The following is a 19,276-nucleotide window of genomic DNA, read 5'->3' as shown; positions in this document are numbered from 1 at the left end:
GCTGTGTTCATCCAGCCTCACATTTTATTATCTTGGAATCTCCAGCATCTGCAGTTCCCATTATCTCTGGTGCTGGGTGATCAGGATTGTGTCGTTTCAGAGCTTTTATACCCTCATCCCATACTGAATCACAGGATTATTAAAGTGCTGAAGGAGGCCTCCCAGTGCATTCTGTCTACATTGGCTGTCTGATAGAGCCTTATCAATTTGTGCCATTGTTCTGCCTTTCTATTATCATCTATGCCCTCTCGGTTGCCTCTATTTGAATTGGTCTGCACACTTGCAGGCAGTGCATTCCAGACTCAAATTTGAGTGAATTTTTTTTTCTCATGTCACACTTGTTTCTTTTGCAAATGAGTTTAAATCTGTGCCCTGGTTAGATATACCACTGCAGCGATGGACTGGTGTCGGTGGGTGAGTAAAGGCAACAGGGAGAAAGCTTCAGCAGACCATCCCAATCCCCAGGTTAATGCACAAGATGAGAACAGGTGAGAGAGTTTGTTCTGTTCTGGTCTTCAAGTGGATGTTTATTAGTCTCTATTTAAAAGGTTTTACTAAATTACTTCCCGACCAGCTGGTTAACAGTAACCTGAAACCGCTCAGAGTGCTGAGTCTCCAAACAGGTTCCTGAGAAATGCACACAACTGGACTCTGTGTGTACTTAAACCAGAGTACTCTCTGTATAGAGAGTCAGACCATCCACCCAAAACTAGCACAGCCTGCAAAATAGTCACCCTCCCTCCTCAAGTACCTCAATCCAGATATTCCAGCCTCTATCCTGCCCTAATGGTATTGTCTCCATCAACCTAACAGTCCATGCCTTTGCTTTTGTGGACAGTTGCCTGACCAGAGCTTCCCTTGTTTCAAGATTCAGCTTTCATTCTTTCCAATTCCAGAACCACTGGCTCAGTGTACTGCTTCACTTATGCTCTTCAGGGAAGGGGACCTGCCACCCCTTAGTCAGCTAATGTGGCACACACCTGGGATTGAACTCAGGATATCCCTAATCTATGTGCTCTATCGAATTTGCTTCAGAAGTCTACGCTAGTGTTTATGCTGTACATTCATCCCACATCTCCCACGTTCTGTACCTACCAATTTGTAAATGCATTATTAGTCTAAAGTGAGTGTAATGAGTCAGTTGATTTTAGGCAGTTGCAGGATGTTTTGATTCCCTTCTAAATCTCTCACTGCAAAGATAAATAGTGGGATTCCTGTTTAGAATGCAAGGTGGGTGGCTCCAGGAACAGAGCTTCCCCTGGTGGAGGGCAGCAAACTGCCACCACGCACCTGTCATCTTGATGCGGCATCCAGTGAGGGAAGCTCAGGGCCAAGTTTGCTCAAAAACTAATATCCTTCTAAAATTGGGCAGCACGGTGGCTCAATAATTAGCATGCTGCCTCAGCGCCAGGGATCGATTCCAGCCCCAGGCAACTGTCTGTGTGAAGTTTGCACAATTCTGCCAGGTGTTCCAGTTTCCTCCCATGTTCCAAAGATATGCAGGTTAGCTGGATTGGCTATGCTAAATTGCACATAGTGTCTACAGCAGGAAATGCAGGGATGGGGTAAGCAGTGGGCCTGTGTAGGGTGCTGTTCAGAGAGTTGGTGTGGACTCGATGGACTGAATGGTCTGCTTCCACACTATGGGGATTCTGTGTTTCTATGACTACTTACAGCTTTGAGGAGGGTGTGATCTCTCTCTAATCATTCCAGGCTTTGTTAACATTCAGAGTGCACCCCATAGCCAAAGACCTTTCCTGAGTAAAACACTTCACACACTTTTTCTGTCTTTTTCAGATCTATCATTGCAGAGCTTCAAAAAATACAAAGGTTTAATTGTATCCTTTTTGAGACCTTTAACACAATGGTGTATCTGGGTCAGAAATGGAAAAGTTTAAGCTTGTAGGGTCTTGCTTGTTTGCTCTTCCTTTCTTGCAGCAGTGACTACAGTTCAGAGGTATCTGATTAGATGTAGCACATTGGGATGTCTTGGGCATACGAGTGGCTTACAAAAGCAAGACATGGGCAACATTCAGGCATGTGCTGATAAGTGGTATCATTTGCACCACACAGATGCCAGCAGTGACTGTTAGAACAAGAGGAGGTGTAACCATTCCCCCAACATTCAGTGGCATCACCATCACTGAATCACCCACAATCAATATCCTCATGATTATCCTTGACCAGAAACTTAAATGTAAAAGTAATTTTAAAAACTCTGCGAACAAGTGAATAACTCACCACCTGACACCTCAAAGCCAGTCCACAGGAACAATCATATGGGAGTGTGCTGGAATACGTTCCACTTGCCTGGAAGATGTGAGCTCTAGCACCTGGGCATGCCAAGTGCAGCTTCAGGCAACCTAAAAATGAAGTGTCAACCTAGTGAAGCCTCAAAAAAGGGATTACTTGTAAGCTTATCAACATGTACGTGACAAACTGAGCAAAGTGATCTCACAACCGATGGATCAGATCTGAGCTCTGCAGTCCCTCTATATCCAATCATGAATAGTCGTGGATTAGACAACTAATTGGAGAAGGAGGCCCCACGAATATTCCCATCCTTGATGGTTGGATTCCAGTGCATCAATGCAAAAGACAAGGCTGGAAGCCTTTCCAATAATATTCAACCACATCTTCTGAGTGGATGATCTATCTCCGCCTCCTCCTTACATCCCCAGTGTCACTGATGTAAGTCTTCAGCCAACTTGCTTCACTCCACACAAATCATAATATGGTTGATATTGGTTATTGAAAAGGCCATGGCCCTGACAACATAATGGCCAAAGAAGACTTGTGCTCCAGAACTTGCCACACCCTTAACAAAATTGTTCCACTGCAGCTACAACACTGGCATCTACCCAATAAAGTGGAAAGTTGCCAAATGTCCAAGCCTGGGCTTACAAATGGTAAATAGTAAAATATATTAAAATATAGAAAGAAACACTTCCTGAATATCATTGATTTTGGAAACATAGAAAAAGGAGAAGACCATTTGGCCCATTGAGCCTTCTCCATAATTCAAAAGAATGGTGACTGAAGTTCTACTCTAGTTTTTTTTTCCCTATATCCCTTTGCCTTTAGGTTCTACAAACCTGTCATTCTTTCTCGAATATATTCGGTAACTTATTCTACACAGTCTTTTGCAGTGGAGTATTCCAAAGGTTCACCATGCTTTGAGTGAAGACGTTTTCTCTTCATCGCAATCCTAAATTACCTACACCATATCAGAGGACCGTGATCCCTTCATTCTGGTCCTATGAACATCGTAGAGGAAGCATCACCTCTGCAAACAGTCCCTCCAGTCCTGTCAGAATTTTTATATATTTCAGTGAGACCTTCCTCTCATTCTTCTAAATGTCGGTGAATACAGACCCAGTTGATGCAGTCTGTCCTTCTACCTTGTCAGGAATCAGTGTGGTGAACCTTCACTGCAGTCTCTCTATCATAAGTATTTTGGATAAGGAGATAAAATTGGATACATTTCTCCCAAGTCCCCTGTACAGCTGCTGTGAGACTTTCTTGCTTCTGTACTAAAACTCTCTTGGAGTGAAGGCCAACATGCCAATTGTCTTCCCAATTGCTAATGGCATCTGTGTGTTTGTTTTCAGTGACGATATACAAGGAAATCCAAGTCTTTTCGTATGTCAATACTTTTCAATCTAGCAGTCTTTAAATAATTCTCTGCCGTTCAGTTTTTCCTGTTGCAATGGACAGCTTCAGACTTATCCACATTATACTGCATCTGTTAAGTATTTGCTCACTCGCTCATCTTGTCTAAGTTACCCTGAAGCCCTTTTACAGCCTCAAAATTCTTGCAATCCCACGTTGTTTTGTGTTGCCACTTTCTTCTGGTATTACTCATAGAAGTGTCCTGGAGTTGGAGATTCCAGGATAATCCTAGAGGCTTTGCAACCCTAATTAATTTCATGCCTTAGCATTAGCTCTTTGCTTGTACATCTATATGTACAATACCCAGGATCCCTCATTGTTTTCTTGCTCATAAATTGATCAGCTTTCTCTCTCCCTAGTGATTTTTCTTTAATACAAATGCCTGTAGTTCTCCTGGAGAACTCCAACTGTCTGAAGCACGTGCCCCCATCGAATGCCAAGTCTGACCTTTGCCAACCCACAGAGACCACCAACCTCTGTCCTCGAGCAAGGAACCAGAATATCGAGACAGTTCTGAAAAATACAGGTCAAGCTATCCAAGAGATTGAGATGCTGCTGGAGGCGAACAAGAAGGATGGAAATGAAACAAAGAAGAAGCATTCAGCAGTCATGGGAGAGCAAAGAGATGCAATTGGAAGTCTTCCACTGCTGCAGCAAGGACTGCGTCTCTGAGACCTGTCTGTCTCTGTTGCTGTTTTATAATGGTGAGCAGTCAGAAATACAATGCACTTTATGACTGTGCGTCTTTAATGATAACCCACAGACTTGACTTCATGTTCCCCTAGCTTATTGTACGCTTAAAAATGCAGAATCCTCAGCAGTGATACCCTTGACCTGTAATTCAGAAACTCGATAAGCAGGTCTTATAGTAACTCGGGGACCTTTTCATTTGGTGCATGAACAAAATATAATGCAGATCCATTACAGGGAAAACTGGAAGTACAGTGGGCGTTGGACCACAGATATCCAGCACTCAGTACTCTGGCAATTAGGGAAATACAGGCAGTGTTAGCGCAGCCTCTGGGATCTGTGGACTGAATCAAACAGAATATGTCCACATGTTCACTGCTCACAGGTGATGTTCACTCCTCTTCCGATGAGATGTTGAATAGTAGTCCTGTCTGTCTGTTTGATTTGCACATTATGACCTTGAAGTGCTTGAAAAGAACTTGCTGTACATGAAAAGTTTTTTTTGTGATGTGGAATTGGATACCATTTAAATGCAAATCATTCTTTTAATTGTTCTATCTTAGAAAACATGTACAATTTGCACTGTAGTTGTACGTGAATCATAGCTACTGAACTTGTTTTTCTTCTTTAGTCATTGATAAATGTTCAAATTAGATTTTTGTGCAGTTATTTGTGACTTTAACTATGTTCATTTACTATTCAATAAATCCTCTAGTTGTATTGCTGAAATGCAGAATGCTGCTGGATTCCTTGTTTTGTGTCCAATAGGCTATATAGCTATTATCCAAAACGGTGGGAAAACGTTTTGAATCTTCACTGGGTACTGAATGATTTCTGAAGTATAATCCTTTTCACTGTGATGTGTCAAACTGACTGCTGTATGTCATTTAAAGCAATGAAACAGACAAGCAGCTCTCTGCTGATGTTTGTACTCCACCTGCTACTGCATCTCACCTTATCAACATTCTGTCTCATTTACTATTCTAGCTTCTCTTGGAAATGGATCCATGCTATTGGTTACAATCACTCATGGTAGAGTTTCCTATTCAAACAACTGTCTGGGTAAAAACAATTTAAGTTATGATTGAAATTGACTTTCCACAGCTTATGGCCAATAGAAAATATAACTTCACTGTAGGAGAGATCGAAGCGAGTAGCCATAAATATAAGGTAGTCTCCAAGAAATCCTATCAGAAATTTAGTAGAAACTTCTTGATTGTAGCTTTTATTTAGCACTTTTAAAGTGGTCAAATTCCACTGCATGCAAATTGTTTTGCATTTTGGACTGTTGCCACAATTTCTTGACAGGTTTTCAGTTGTGTCCGTCTGTGTCTGTGTGTTCATGTTCATTGTAAGCAGAAGTGAACATTTTTAAAATTTAAATTCCTTTCATGGGAATGGGACGTTGCAGACAAGGCCAGCGTTTGTTGCCTGATGTTGATGAAGGTAGCAGTGAGCTGTTGCCTGAACCGCTGCAGTCCATGAGGTGAGGTACATCCACAGAGCTGCTAAGAATGGACTCCCAGGATTTTGGCAGTGACAGTGAAGAAAGGACAGTTCTTTTCTATTCATTTGTGGGATATGGGTGTCGCTGGCCAGAATTTCTTGCCCGTCCCTTGTTGCCCTTTGAGAAAGTTGCAATGAGCTAAGTCAAGATGGTATGTGACTTGGATGGTGGTATTCCCAAGTGTTTGCTGCCCTTGTCCTTCTTGGTGGTAATGGTTATATATTTGGAAAGTGCTATTGAAGGAGATTTAGTGAGTTGTTGCTGCCCATCTCTTACATAATGTACATCTGCTGTCACTCAGTGTCTGTGTTGGAGGGAGTGAATATTTAAGTTGGTGGGTGAGTGCCTCTCAAGCTTATTGCTTTGTCTTAGCCTTGAATGAAGTACAGCACAGGAACTGGCCCTTCAGCCCACCAAAACTGTACTGATACATGATGCCTGTCTAAATTAAAAACATTTAGCTTCTAGGTTGCTCATATTCCTCTATTCCTTGCCTATTTGTGTATCTGTCAAGATGTCTCTTAAACGTTGCTATTGTATCTGCCTCCATCACTTCCTCTGGCAGAGCATTCTAGGCACTTACCACCCTCTCTGTTTTAAAATAAAACTTGTTTTTCACATCTCCTTTAAATTTTAACCCCCTTTCACCTTAAACATATGTCCCCTAGTAATTGACATTTTTACCCTGGGAGAAATGACTTTGACTATCCATTCTATCTGTGCCTCTCGTGACTTTGTAAACTTCTATCAGGTCACCCATCAACCTTCAGCATTCAAGTGAAAGCAAAGCAAAGTTTGTCCAATCTCTCCTCATAGCTGATACCCTCCAAGCCAGGCAACATCCTGGTAAAGTGTTTCTGTGCCCTCTCCAAAGTCTCCACATATTTCTGGCAGTGTGGCAAGTAGAACAGTGTGCAATGTTCCAAATGTGGCCTAAGTACGGCTTCACCATGACTTGGCAATTTTTATTTTCTCTGCATCCAACCGATGAAGGCTAGCGTGCCATAATGCTTTCTTAAACACCTTATCCACTTGTGTTACCACTTTCAGGAAACTGGGGACCTGTCTGCCTAGATCCCTCTGTATGTTACTACTGCTGAGGGTTCTGCCATTTACTGTAAACTTCTCTCCTGCTTTAGATCTCCAAAAAAATGCATCACCTCACTTAGGTCCAGATTAACACCAACTGCCATTTCTCCACCCAAATCGCCAGCCTAACTACATCCTACTAAAGGCAATCCTCCTCACTCCACAGCTCCCCTAACCTTTTATGCTGTCCAATAACATTCTATTCAGGCAACCATCGTTCTCCAAATCATTATATTAAAAAAACAGTGGGGGCCCCAGCACTGATCTCTACAGAACACCTTTTGGTCTTGGATCTCCAATCTGAAAAACGTCCTACCATTGCTGCTCTTTGTCTTCTATGGCTAAGCCAGTTCTGTGTCCATCTTAGAGCCCACCAGGAATATCATGTGACTTCACTTTCTGTATCAGCCTGCCATGAGGGATCCTGTCAAAAACCTCTCTGAAGTCCATATACCACCCTGCCCTGGATGACCTTTTGTCATTTTCTCCAAAGACTCAAGTTTGTGAGACATGACATCCCCCACACAGCCAGGCTGCTGATTTGCTAATAAGCCCATATTTTTCTAAGTGTAAGTAAAATCCTAAGAATCTTTTCTAGTAATTTCCCTACCACTGATGTGTGGCTCACCAGTCTGTAATTTCCAGGATTATCCCTGCTGCCCATCTTAAACAAAGGAATAACATTGGCTATTCTCCAGTCCTTTGCTTCCTCTCCTGTGACTAAAGAGGATACAAAGATTTAATAGAAGGCCCTTGCAGTTTCCTTATCTGCTTTCCTGAGCATTCTGGAATGGGGTCCTGGGGACTTGTCTAACTTAATGCTTTTCAAAACACCCAAAACCACCACATTTTTGTCATGCCCTAGAATATCAACATACCCATCCCGAGATTCACCATCCACCATGTTTTTCTGCTTTGTGAATATTATTCATTCAGGACTTCACCTAATTCCTCTAGGTCCATGCATAAATTTTCTCCTTTGTCTTCAAATGGACCTGCCCTTTCCCTGGTTATCCTTTTGGTTCTTCTTTGCATAAAATACTTTGTCAATTTCCTTAATCCTGTTTGCCAAAGATGCTTCATGGTCCCTTTTAGCCCTCTTAATTCCATGTTTGAGTTCTTTCCTATCTTTGTATGCTTTTTGTCTAAGGAAACAGAGTTAACTAAGTAATCTTCCAGTATCCCAACCAAATCATTGGTTCATTGGCGGCTTCACCGAGGATGTTACCAAGCACAGTAACGAAACGTCTGCGGAACAACAAACCAGCTGGACGAGCCAACCAACCTCAACACCCACAACATCAGCTACAGATCTACTCCAAAACCTTATAAATCATTAATTTTCACGCATCGCCTTGGGCATGGAGTGCTGACTGACAGTTGGGAGCTCCATGAATGCACTCAATCCTGTGTGTTTCAGTCACAGACAAAATCTGTTGATCTGAACTGTCAGTCAGTTTGATATTTTGCTGTTTACATCCAATGAAAAAGGTGGTAAGAATTTCCAATACACAGAGGGATTCGTTTTTATTTTCAATCACCACCCCCCCCCCCACCCCGAACAGCTAACAAATTTTTCATTACTTACAATCCATGAACCATCATGAACAACCTAGTTACCTTTTGTTTTTTTTACTAAAAACCAGCCTGAACTAGCATGTTTAAAAACACACCATAAATCATATGTTTTTATTTTAGAAACAAAAACGCTGGAGAGACTCCAGGAACAGCAAAGATCAGACATCTGTAGAGAGAGAAAAACAGTAACATTTTGAATTGAATAGGATTCTTCTTTAGGAAAAAAAATCCAAATCCTTTTGTGGAGAAGATAGCCTTACAAAAAAATCCTAATAACAGTTGCACTAAGAAATAATGCACAAGGTATGTATTTATGCAGCTTTGGCTGTGTTCTTAAATAAATTAATCTTTATTTCACAGTTCTGGTAGGGAAATGTATTGTAAAACAACACAAGGAACACATCCAAGATAGAAAAGTAATTGAGCCAGAGAACACAGCCTAAATCAGAAAACCGAGCCAGAATGCAGAGGACAACGCCAGATAATAAAACCAGAATGCAGAGAACAGCGCCAGAGAACGGAGTCAAACAGAGCCAGGCCAACACACTTCATCTGCCGCAGGAACAGTTAACCAGGCAGAGAACATCCTCGTCCTGAATTAAAAATACTGATTCAAGAAACAGGAAAATTGGATGTAAAGACAAACCAACACATTAGCTTTTAACTGGTTTCAAGTCATCTTACTGCATCCTCAGTCTCTCATCTTACCTTTTTATACATGCTTCAAAATTTCCTCGCTATATTACTGTCCCATCCTAGTCATACAACTATCCCCTTTGATTTTATTCCTCCATCTTCTGTAGTATATTCCTGTGATTTCCTGATTATGTTCCCCTCTGAGCCTGTCAAATCCCTTAGTAATACTTATTATATTCTTCAATGCCTTTTCTTTCTGTTTCCCTCAAGCCAGTGGGTGGTTTTCTGCTCCTTTCATATGGGCCTATGCCAAAGTGATAAGGTTTCCAATCTGCTGCATCTCTGAAGCTCATTGGTAAACAACTTCTTGTTATTAATGGAGAATCCTTTAAATATGATGAATGACCATGTGTTGCTCCAAATCCCTCAGCACCTTTATATGTGGAAATTTAACCAATTTCATTTCCTCTTTGATCCTCAACAACCACAGCCGCATGGAAGAGTTCCAGGTTACTACCTCTGGTTGAAGCTCTAATTTTAAAATTGTTTTATTGTATACCAGCCCTTGAGGCTAGGGTGGTAATGTCCTTACCCCAGGACTGGGAGGTCTGCGTTCAAATCCCACATGCTCCAGAACTGTGCAATAACATCTCTGAATAGGTTAATTAGGAAAAGATTTTTTTTCCATTTGCATTTGCTGAATGCAAGGGTTGCTTGTGAGATCCCAGGACCATATGACATAGGAGCAGAATTAGGCAATTCAGCCCATCAAGTCTGCTTCACCATTCAATCGTGGTTGATACATTTTTCAGTCCTATTCTCCTGCTTTCTCATGTCACCCTTAATCCCCTTACCCATCAATAACCTATTTATCTCTGTTTTAAGCACACTGAATGACTTAGCCTTCACAGTGATCTCTGCCAGTGACTTCCACTGACTCATGACACACTGGCTGAAGAAATTCCTCCTCGTCTCAGTTTTAAAAGGTCGTTCATTCACTCTGAGGTTGTGCCTATAGGTCCTAGTCTCTGCTACCAATGGAAACCTCTTCATGCCCATTCTACCCAGACCTCTCAGTACAAACCCAGTCCTCACCCACTCTTCATATGACTGGCCCTTCATCGCTGAAGTCATTCTTGTAAACCTCTGGACCCCCTCTAATGCCAACACATCCTTCCTTACATATAGGGCCCAAAACTGCTCATAATGTTCCCAATGCAGTCTGACCAGAGCCTTATACAGCCTCAGCATATACCTCTGTTCTTGTTTTCTAGGCCACTTGAGTGTGGAATGTGTACGGCTAATTTTTCCAGTTTGACCAGAGTCAAGATGACAAGGATGAGCAATTAATTCCAATCTTGTGGAATTCCAGGCAAGCACAGCATGAACAGATCACCAGAGATAAGCAGCTCCAATGTTAAAATGATTCTTCTATTTGTTTACTCTCTCTCATAAAAGGCTGATCTACACAGCATTTCCTTCCTTCCTGAACTTTCTAGGTTCAAATAAGCTAGCGACAGGGAGGAGCATAGAAGAATAGAATTTAGAAAAATGAGAGGCAATTGTATTGAAACATACAAAGATTCTGAGGAGACTTGATAGGGTAAACAATAAGATGTTTGGATATACATATGGACGTACATGGAACTGTGTAGGTTAGATGGGCTTGAGATCGGTATGACAGGTCGGCACAACATCGAGGGCCGAAGGGCCTGTACTGTAATGTTCTATGTTCTATGTTGCTTCTGGTTAGAAATTTGAAAACTAGTACAAGTAACAGAGGTGGCTCAGTAGTTAGCACAGCTGTCTTACAGCACTAGGGACCCAGGTTTGATTCCATGCTTGGGTGACTGTCAGTGTGAAGTTTGCACATTCTCCACATGTCTGTGGGGTTTCCTCCCACATTCTAAAGATGCTCAGATAAAGTCGATTGGCCATGGTAAATTGTCCTGTATTCTACAGGGATGTGTAGGTTAGGTGGACTCGCCATGAGAAATGCAGGGTTACAAGTATGTGGGATGGGGGCGATATCTGGACGGGATGCTCTTCACTGGGTGAGTACGGGACTTGGGCTGAATGGTCTGTTTCCACACTGTCGGGATTCTACTGTCAATCGTTTAGGGCTGAGACAGTGAGAAATTTCTTCATTCAAAATGTAGTGAATCTTTGGAATTCTGTACTCCAGGAGTTTTTGGGTGCTTCATCATTGAGGACATTTAAGGCTGTGATAGAATTTTTGCCTATAGGGAATCATGGTCTACCGGGGGCAGGGGGAACTGTGGGGATAAGGACAACCGTGGTGATACCAACTGGCAGGACAGGAGTGGCAAGCAGAATGTTATACTGATTTCCTGTATTCACGCATGTGAATCCTACCCCCCACTTCCGTCCATCTCATTGACCAAAAACTAAATGAAACTGGACTGGACTGGACCAGTCATATAAATACGGTGGCAACAACAGCAGGTCAGAGGCTGGGAATTCTGCAACAAGTAACTCCCCAAAGCCTATACATCATATACAAGGTATGAATCAGGGCGTGATGGAATTGTGCCCACGTGATTGGATGAGTGCAACTTCATTCAAGAAACTCGACACAGTCTAGGACAAGGTCAGAAATCACATGACACCATGGGGCAAAACTGGTTGAGAAAGAGTTGCAAAGAAACCTACAGCACAGGAACAGGCCCTTCAGCCCTCCAAGCCTGCGCCGATCAAGATCCTCTGTCTAACCTGTCATCTATTTTCTAACGGTCTATGTCCATTTGCTCCCTGCCCATCCATGTACCTGTCCAAATATATCTTAAAAGACGCTAACGTGTCTGTGTCTACCACCTCCACTGGCAATGCGTTCCAGGCACCCACCACCCTCTGCGTAAAGAACTTTCTACGCATATCTCCCTTAAAATTTCCACCTCTCACTTTGAACTCATGACCCCTAGTAATTCAGTCCCCTACTCTGGGGGAAAAAGCTTTTTGTTATCCACCCTGTCTATACCTCTCATGATTTTGTAGACCTCAATCTCCGTCTTTCTAATGAAAATAATCCTAATCTATTCAATCTCTCTTCATAGCTAGCACCCTCCATACCAGGCAACATCTTGGTGAACCTCCTCTGCACCCTCTCCAAAGCATCCACATCCTTTTGGTAATGTGATGACCAGAACTGCACACAGTACTCCAAATGTGGCCGAACCAAAGTCCTATACAACTGCAACATGATCTGCCAACTCTTGTACTCAATACCCCGCCCAATGAAGGAAAGCATGCCATATGCCTTCTTGACCATCCTATTGACTTGCATTGTCACCTTCAGGGAACAATAGACCTGAACACCCAGATGTCTCTGCTCATCAATTTTCCCTAGGACTTATCCATTTACTGTATAGTTCGCCCTTGAATTTGATCTCCCAAAAAGCATCACCTCTCATTTGCCTGGATTGAACTCCATCTGCCATTTATCTGCCCAACTCTCCAGTCTATATTCTGCTGTAATGTCTGACAATCCCCTTCACTATCAGCTACTCCACCAATCTTAGTGTCATCGGCAAACTTGCTGATCAGACCACCTACACCTTCCTCCAGATCATTTTCATATATCACAAACAACAGTGGTCCCAGCACAGATCCCTGTGGAACACCACTGGTCACAGGTCTCCAATTTGAGAAACTCCCTTCTACTACTACCCTCTGTCTCCTGTTGCCCAGCCAGTTTTTTTATCCATCTAGTTAGCACACCCTGGACCCCATGTGACTTCACTTTCTCCATCAGCCTGCCATGGGGAACCTTATCAAATGTCTTACTGAAGTCCATGTATATGACATCTACAGCCTTTCCCTCATCAATCAACTTTGTCACGTCCTCAAAGAATTCTATTAAGTTGGTAAGACATGACCTTCCCTGTACAAAACCATGTTGCCTATCACTGATAAGCCCATTTTCTTCCAAATGGGAATAGATCCTATTCCTCAGTAGCTTCCCTACCACTGACGTCAGGCTCACTGGTTGATAATTACCTGGATTATTCTTGCTGCCCTTTTTAAACAAGGGGACAACATTAGCAAGTCTCCAGTCCTCTGGGACCTCACCCGTGTCCAAGGATGCTGCAAAGATATCTGTTAGGGCCCCGGCTATTTCCTCTCTTGCCTCCCTCAGTAACCTGGGATAGATCCCATCCGGACCTGGGGACTTGTCCACCTCAATGTCTTTTAGGATACCTCACACTTCCTCCTTCCTTATGTCAACTTGACCTAGACTAAGCAAACATCTTTCCCTAACCTCAACATCCGTCATGTCCCTCTCCTTGGTGAATACCGATGCAAAGTACTCGTTAAGAATGTCACCCGTTTTCTCTGACTCAGCGCATAACTTTCCTTCTTTGTCCTTAAGTAGCCCAATCTGTAAAGGTTCCTCAGTATAGGCTCTCAGTCTAGGCAAAATCTTATGCAAATGCAAGGGTTGGAGTCCAGTGTGAATTCTATTAAAGACTGGCTCTGTGATAACTGAATTGTCCATGCTGGTTTTGACGTCCATCAGGGTGACCATTTAACCAGATGTTTCTTTTGACGGGTTCTGATTTGGATGTTGCTGAGCAATTTAACTGCTCCAAACCAGATGTAGGTGAACTTTCCAGGGTGTGCACTCTCCTGGATACCATCTTATGAGTTCTGTTACTGAATTAAGATCTAGCGAGACTCGTTTGTAGTCTCGAATCCACATACCGCACCAACTACAATGTCTTGCTGCCCTGGATCCTGAAGAAAGTTTTAACTATTTGGCCAAGGCTTGGCTTTGTTTTATGGTTTTGCAGTGGCCTGAACTAGAGTCTCTCTGTTCAGGATATGTCCTGAGTGAGGCAATGCAATTGCCTTCACTCAAATAGTGTTCCCCGAACTCAATTAGATGAGGGAGGGTGTCTCATCTGCTTCACTTGCCGTATTTTCCACTGATAAAGCCAGTTGTCGTGCCTGTTTGAAGTCTAATTGGGCTTCAGTTAGGTGCTTTTGCATGGTTACACCATTTAACCTACAAACCCAACAGTCTCTCAGCATCACATTAGGGATTAAACCAAAGTTACATGCCTCTGCCAGTCATCTTAACCTCATCAAAAATCCCTTTATGGATTCTCTGGGTCTCGAAATGTGAAGTAAAACTGATCGTGGCTCAGAATTAAAGGAGATTTGGGGTTGTAATATTCCTTAACTAAATCTGTCCACTCTTGAAATGTTTTAGTATCTTGTGCGTCAGGGAAAGTTAGACTCCAAATGTCCAAAAAAGCTGCGGGTCCTCAACCTGTCAGAAGAATTACATGATGGTTTTTATATGCCTCAATGCCATTTGCCCAGGAAAAAATGCAATCTTTCCACGCACTGGACCCAGTCTCTGACAAAAGGATCAAATGAGTCAAGCTGTGAGAGAGACAGCTCACTGCATGGGACGATGTTTGGAGTATGAACCATGGAATGGCGCTGCAAGGGTAAGAGGCATGGGCCAAATAAGTTAGCTTATGTGACATATAAGGCTCAGGTAGGTGCAACCGCCCTTACTAAGTACGTGGTCTGTATGAAAGCTGCAGCCTCGCAAATGGTGCGGGAGTAAAACATGGCTGCCTCCTTGACTGCCTTTCTCCAACTGTTCTGGAACCCATGAGTTAGCGAGTTTTGACAAGATTGAGCTACAAAATCCATGGGTTCTCCCTCTCCATCGAGCATTGGAGATACCTCAGAATCTGAGATGGACATGGTGATATCAACGCCTCAAAGCCTTTGCTGCCTGAAGGGAAGAATGAGTTCCATCCAAGATGCTTTCGATGCAAGTGGCAAGCTACTGTGCATTACATGCCGCCTGGATCAGAGGCAGAGTTGGAGTAAACCAGTGTTAAAAAAATCGACCTATTTCCTCGGACAGCAAGGGGGAGGGATGCAGTGATTGTAATGAGGTCAGCCAGGTGGACCTCATTGAATAGGAGTTCCCTAATTGGAGCCGTTAATGTGGTCAATCGAGGAGCCCTGGCTGACAGATATAAAAGGGAGTGTCAGAGGTTCTGTCACTCTAAGAGCTGACTCTGAGGGGGACTGGGTCAGTATTGTGCGTGTGTGCGTGCGTGCGTGCGTGCGTGAGTGAGTGAGTGAGTGAGTGACTGAGTGAGGCCTCTGCGGAGCTGTTGCACTGACACACAGCATTGTGATTCACTCTTAACCGCCGCTGAGTGTGATTAGGGATGGGCAATGAATGTTGGTGCAGACAGTGATGGCTACAGCCCATGAATGAATTAGAGAAAATGTCAGTTGTGGGAATACATTTGGAAGAGACAGGATATGCATACAAGTTTCATTATTTTCTGTAATTTCTGTCCAGTTTCTCAGCAGATCTCTTGAGTATATGTCATTTCTTCATTACACTGGAAACTCAGCTGAGATGATGCAGTAAAATCATGGAGGTGGGACTTGAACTCAAACCTCTGCTTTCGAGGCAAGAATGTTGCTGAAACTGAGCTAAAACTGCTCAGTAGGAGAATTAAGGTTCAATCTTGAGTCCGTGATAGCATGTTTCACCAACACCACCCCCCCCACCCCCGCAACTCAAATGGGTGTGGGTTCAAATCCCATTCCCAGAGGTTTGAGCATATTAATCAGACTAATATATCAGTGCAAAGCCAAAGGAGCTCTCTTGAAGACGTGCCTTTCTGATGAGATGTTAAATGAGTTTGGGGAGGCCCACTTTGCTCTCTGATAGATGTAACAGGTCTCATATCTTTGGTGAAGAACTGGGAAGTTATTTTCCCAGGTGTGGAAAACCTAATAAACGTATCATTGCTGTTTATAGGTCCATGCAGGAAAATAGCTGTTGAGCTACTTCATACAACTTCAAAACTACCTTATTGATAATAATGTGCTTCGGGACATTGTGGGATTGTGGTGAGATATAAAACAAGTTATATTTTTTCAAAGGCTCATGAGAAACAAATCAACTCAGAAGAGTCAGCAGTAGGAATAATTTTCTTTGTGTGATATGAAACAAGTTCTTTTGTTTTCAACGGCTTATGAGAAATAAATAAATTCAGAAGAGTCAGCAGTAGGAATAATTTCCTTTGTGCGATGCTGAAAGAAATTAGAAGATTTTCTTTTGACAGGTATTCCAAAAAGAGCGACAGTTTCAGTTTCAATGGAAATATTGAAACAGCAAGTGACATATGTTCGTGACCAGATCCTTGGTGTTGGATAGTTGCCCAGTCTGGATTCTTCCAGAAACATCTGGTATTCATAATCTGCAGCGGTGACAGAAGTTTTATTTATCAAAAGTGGGTGGTTTATTTTGTTTCAATAGCAGCCAATTTTTATTGAGGTTAAAAATACTGCCAAATGATGCAAAACTTCTTCACTCAGTCTGAGACTGGGAAACCTATGTTTGAATGTTTATGATGCTGTACTTGATAGATGACTGGTATCCTTCTGCATTGTTAATTTGAGTTGTAGTTTAGAAAGGAGCTCAGTATACTGTTCAATTTCACTTACGATGTGGAGGTGCTGGTGTTGGACTGGGGCGGACAAGGTCAGAAATCACATGACACCGGGTTATAGTCCAATGGGTTGTGTTTTCAAATAAACCTGTTGGGCTATAACCTGGTGTCGTGTGATTTCTGACTTTGGACAATTTCATTTAGGCAGTGTGTCCTCCCTCATGTATTCCTTTGAGTGCTACATTTCTGCAGGCATTAACTGGTTTATAACAAGCAGGTGAATGCTTGTGACAAAGTAGAACATCAAAGGAATTTAAACATGTGAACTTAATATCTCCACCACATACTTATACAACTATGTCACCAGCAAACATCTTAAAGTGCTTTGTGCTATCTCTTACCCTGATGATTGAAGGGTCAAGAGCAAAGAGAAGGACACAGAATCATACAGCACAGAGGGAGCCATTCATTACATCAAGTGTGTCAGCTTTTTGAAAGCATTGCAATTTGCTGCTCTCCCCTGCTCATTTCCTGTAGTCCTGCAACTTTCTCCGTTCATATGTTTTGAAAGTTGCTGGTGAATGTGTTTACAAGACCCTTTCAAGTCAAAACATCTTATTACTTAAAATATTTCTCATTACCTTTTCCTTTGCTTTTTCCACACCCTTACATTCTTTGGTTGTTTTCACTGGCAGGAAATAATCTTTCTTCATTTACTGTCTTAAACCACCAGTCACTGCATTATTCTGGATATCTCTCTTAAATCTCCCTTAATTTTCACTGTTTTAAGGAGAACAATCCCAAATTCTCTGTTGCTCCACCCACACCAGAAATAAAATATAATGGAAAACAGGATAATAAGAGAAACATCTTCCACCAACATAGTAAATCACAAAATCTATTCTGATTATCACATAACTGAGCCAGATAGTGTATGACTTTCTGTGCTGATGTGTAAGGCTGTAATTCCCATAGTTTAGTTGGTCAAATCAAACAGCTTATACCTTTTGGGTGTTTGTGATAGGCATAAGACAGCCTGTACTCAACTAGCCTGCTCGTGGAAGATTGAATATGCATCATCTATTGTTCCTTGATTAGCAGTGCTTGCTGAACAATACCAAGTGTGTTAATAGCTATGCAAACAGCCAACTTGAGGTAATTAGTCAATCATAAATATGGCTAATTTAAACTTGCTAGGTGTGACATATATTCACATGCAAGGACCCATTCCCTGCAACTGGAAGGAATATGTTCAGGCCTCTTATGCTGTTTTGAATTTCTTGGGAGCTTGGGAGCCTATGGTTCCGGCTTGCTGTCTCCATGGCAGCATTTCAGCCAATCAAAATTTACTTGTCAACCAATTAGCATTCCAAGATAATAAAATGTGAGGCTGGATGAACACAGCAGGCCCAGCAGCATCTCAGGAGCACAAAAGCTGACGTTTCGGGCCTACTGTGTTCATCCAGCCTCACATTTTATTATCTTGGAATTCTCCAGCATCTGCAGTTCCCATTATCTCCAATTAGCATTCCATATACCCACCACTCTCTGGGTGAAGAAGTTTTTCCTCAACTCTGTTCTACCCCTTATTTTTAAACTGTGCCCCCTGGTTCTGGACTCACTCATCAGCGGAAACATGCTTCCCGCCTCCAGAGTGTCCAATCCCTTAATAATCTTATGTCTCAATCAGATTCCCTCTCATCCTCCTAAACTCAAGTGTATACAAGACCAGTCGCTCCAATCTTTCAACATATGATAGTCCTGCCATTCTGGGAATTGACCTCGTGAACCTATGCCGCACTCCCCCAATAGCAAGAATGTCCTTCCTCAAATTGGGAGACCAAAACTGCACACAATATTCCAGGTGTGGCCTCACCAGGGCCCTGTACAGCTGCAGAAGGACATCTTTGCTCCTATACTCAATTCCTCTTGTTATGGAGGCCAGCATGCCATTAGCTTTTTTTTTAACAGACTCCCTCACTTAATTAAAGCTTCAACCATTTTGTTATGAGATAACAAGGTGTAGAGCTGGATGAACACAGCAAGCTAAGCAGCATCAGAGGAGCGGGAAAGCTGATGTTTCGGGCCTAGGCACTTGTAAAGGTAGTTGATTGGGCTGTCTCACAGATCAAGGTGCACTCTAGGACTTGAACTGAACTCCAGCAAGTATCTTCCACCTGGATACGCAGAGTTTTGATATCCATTCTGTTTATGTCCCTGTTTCGTCCTTGCCGTAATTTTGGATATTGAATCAATGTCTGTCAGTTGTCAATTTGGAGATGGGATTCATTTGTCTGTTTCAAGAGGTTTGTGAAATTGAGTACCACCATAAGGAGAACTGAATTTTGAACTGTCAAGAAGTGCTGTCTTACAGATGAGATGGGGAAGCAAGTGCCCACCTGCCCATCTGTCTGGCTGCAAAAGAACCCTGGGCACAACTTCAAAAAAAAACAGGGAAATTGGTTTGCCCAGTGTTCATTTTATCCCACAGGCGTATCTAATAAAACACTAACCTAAAACAGATATATCTGGTCATTAACACATTAGCATTTGTGGGAGTTTACTGCGTGCAAATTAACTGCCACGTTCCCTATCTTACAACAGTGAAGCCAGTTCAAAGAGAATACTCCGCCGGTAGTAAGCT

The 19,276-nt window shown here is 42.5% G+C and overlaps 1 protein-coding gene across 3 annotated transcripts in view; it reads left to right on the top strand.

Annotated features, from left to right (window-relative positions):
* c3h5orf34 (chromosome 3 C5orf34 homolog) overlaps positions 1-5,045 on the top strand; it is a 46,208-nt gene extending 41,163 nt beyond the window's left edge. For 2 of the 3 annotated variants that reach the window (XM_048526709.2, XM_048526706.2), the window contains exons 12-14: positions 381-488; positions 1,798-1,838; positions 4,061-5,045. In XM_048526709.2, the coding sequence (XP_048382666.2) occupies positions 381-488; positions 1,798-1,838; positions 4,061-4,344 (433 nt within the window). In that variant the 3' untranslated portion in view covers positions 4,345-5,045. Of the gene's footprint in view, positions 1-380; positions 489-1,797; positions 1,839-4,031 lie in introns of all 3 variants that reach the window. The other variant, XM_048526708.2, reaches the window with a different exon arrangement.
* Positions 5,046-19,276: the final 14,231 nt, after the last annotated feature.

Source organism: Stegostoma tigrinum, chromosome 3 (genome assembly GCF_030684315.1).
Source record: "Stegostoma tigrinum isolate sSteTig4 chromosome 3, sSteTig4.hap1, whole genome shotgun sequence".
Taxonomy (NCBI): domain Eukaryota; kingdom Metazoa; phylum Chordata; class Chondrichthyes; order Orectolobiformes; family Stegostomatidae; genus Stegostoma; species Stegostoma tigrinum.
Note: the sequence above shows the minus strand (reverse complement) of the source record. Positions and strands in the feature narration are given on the sequence as shown.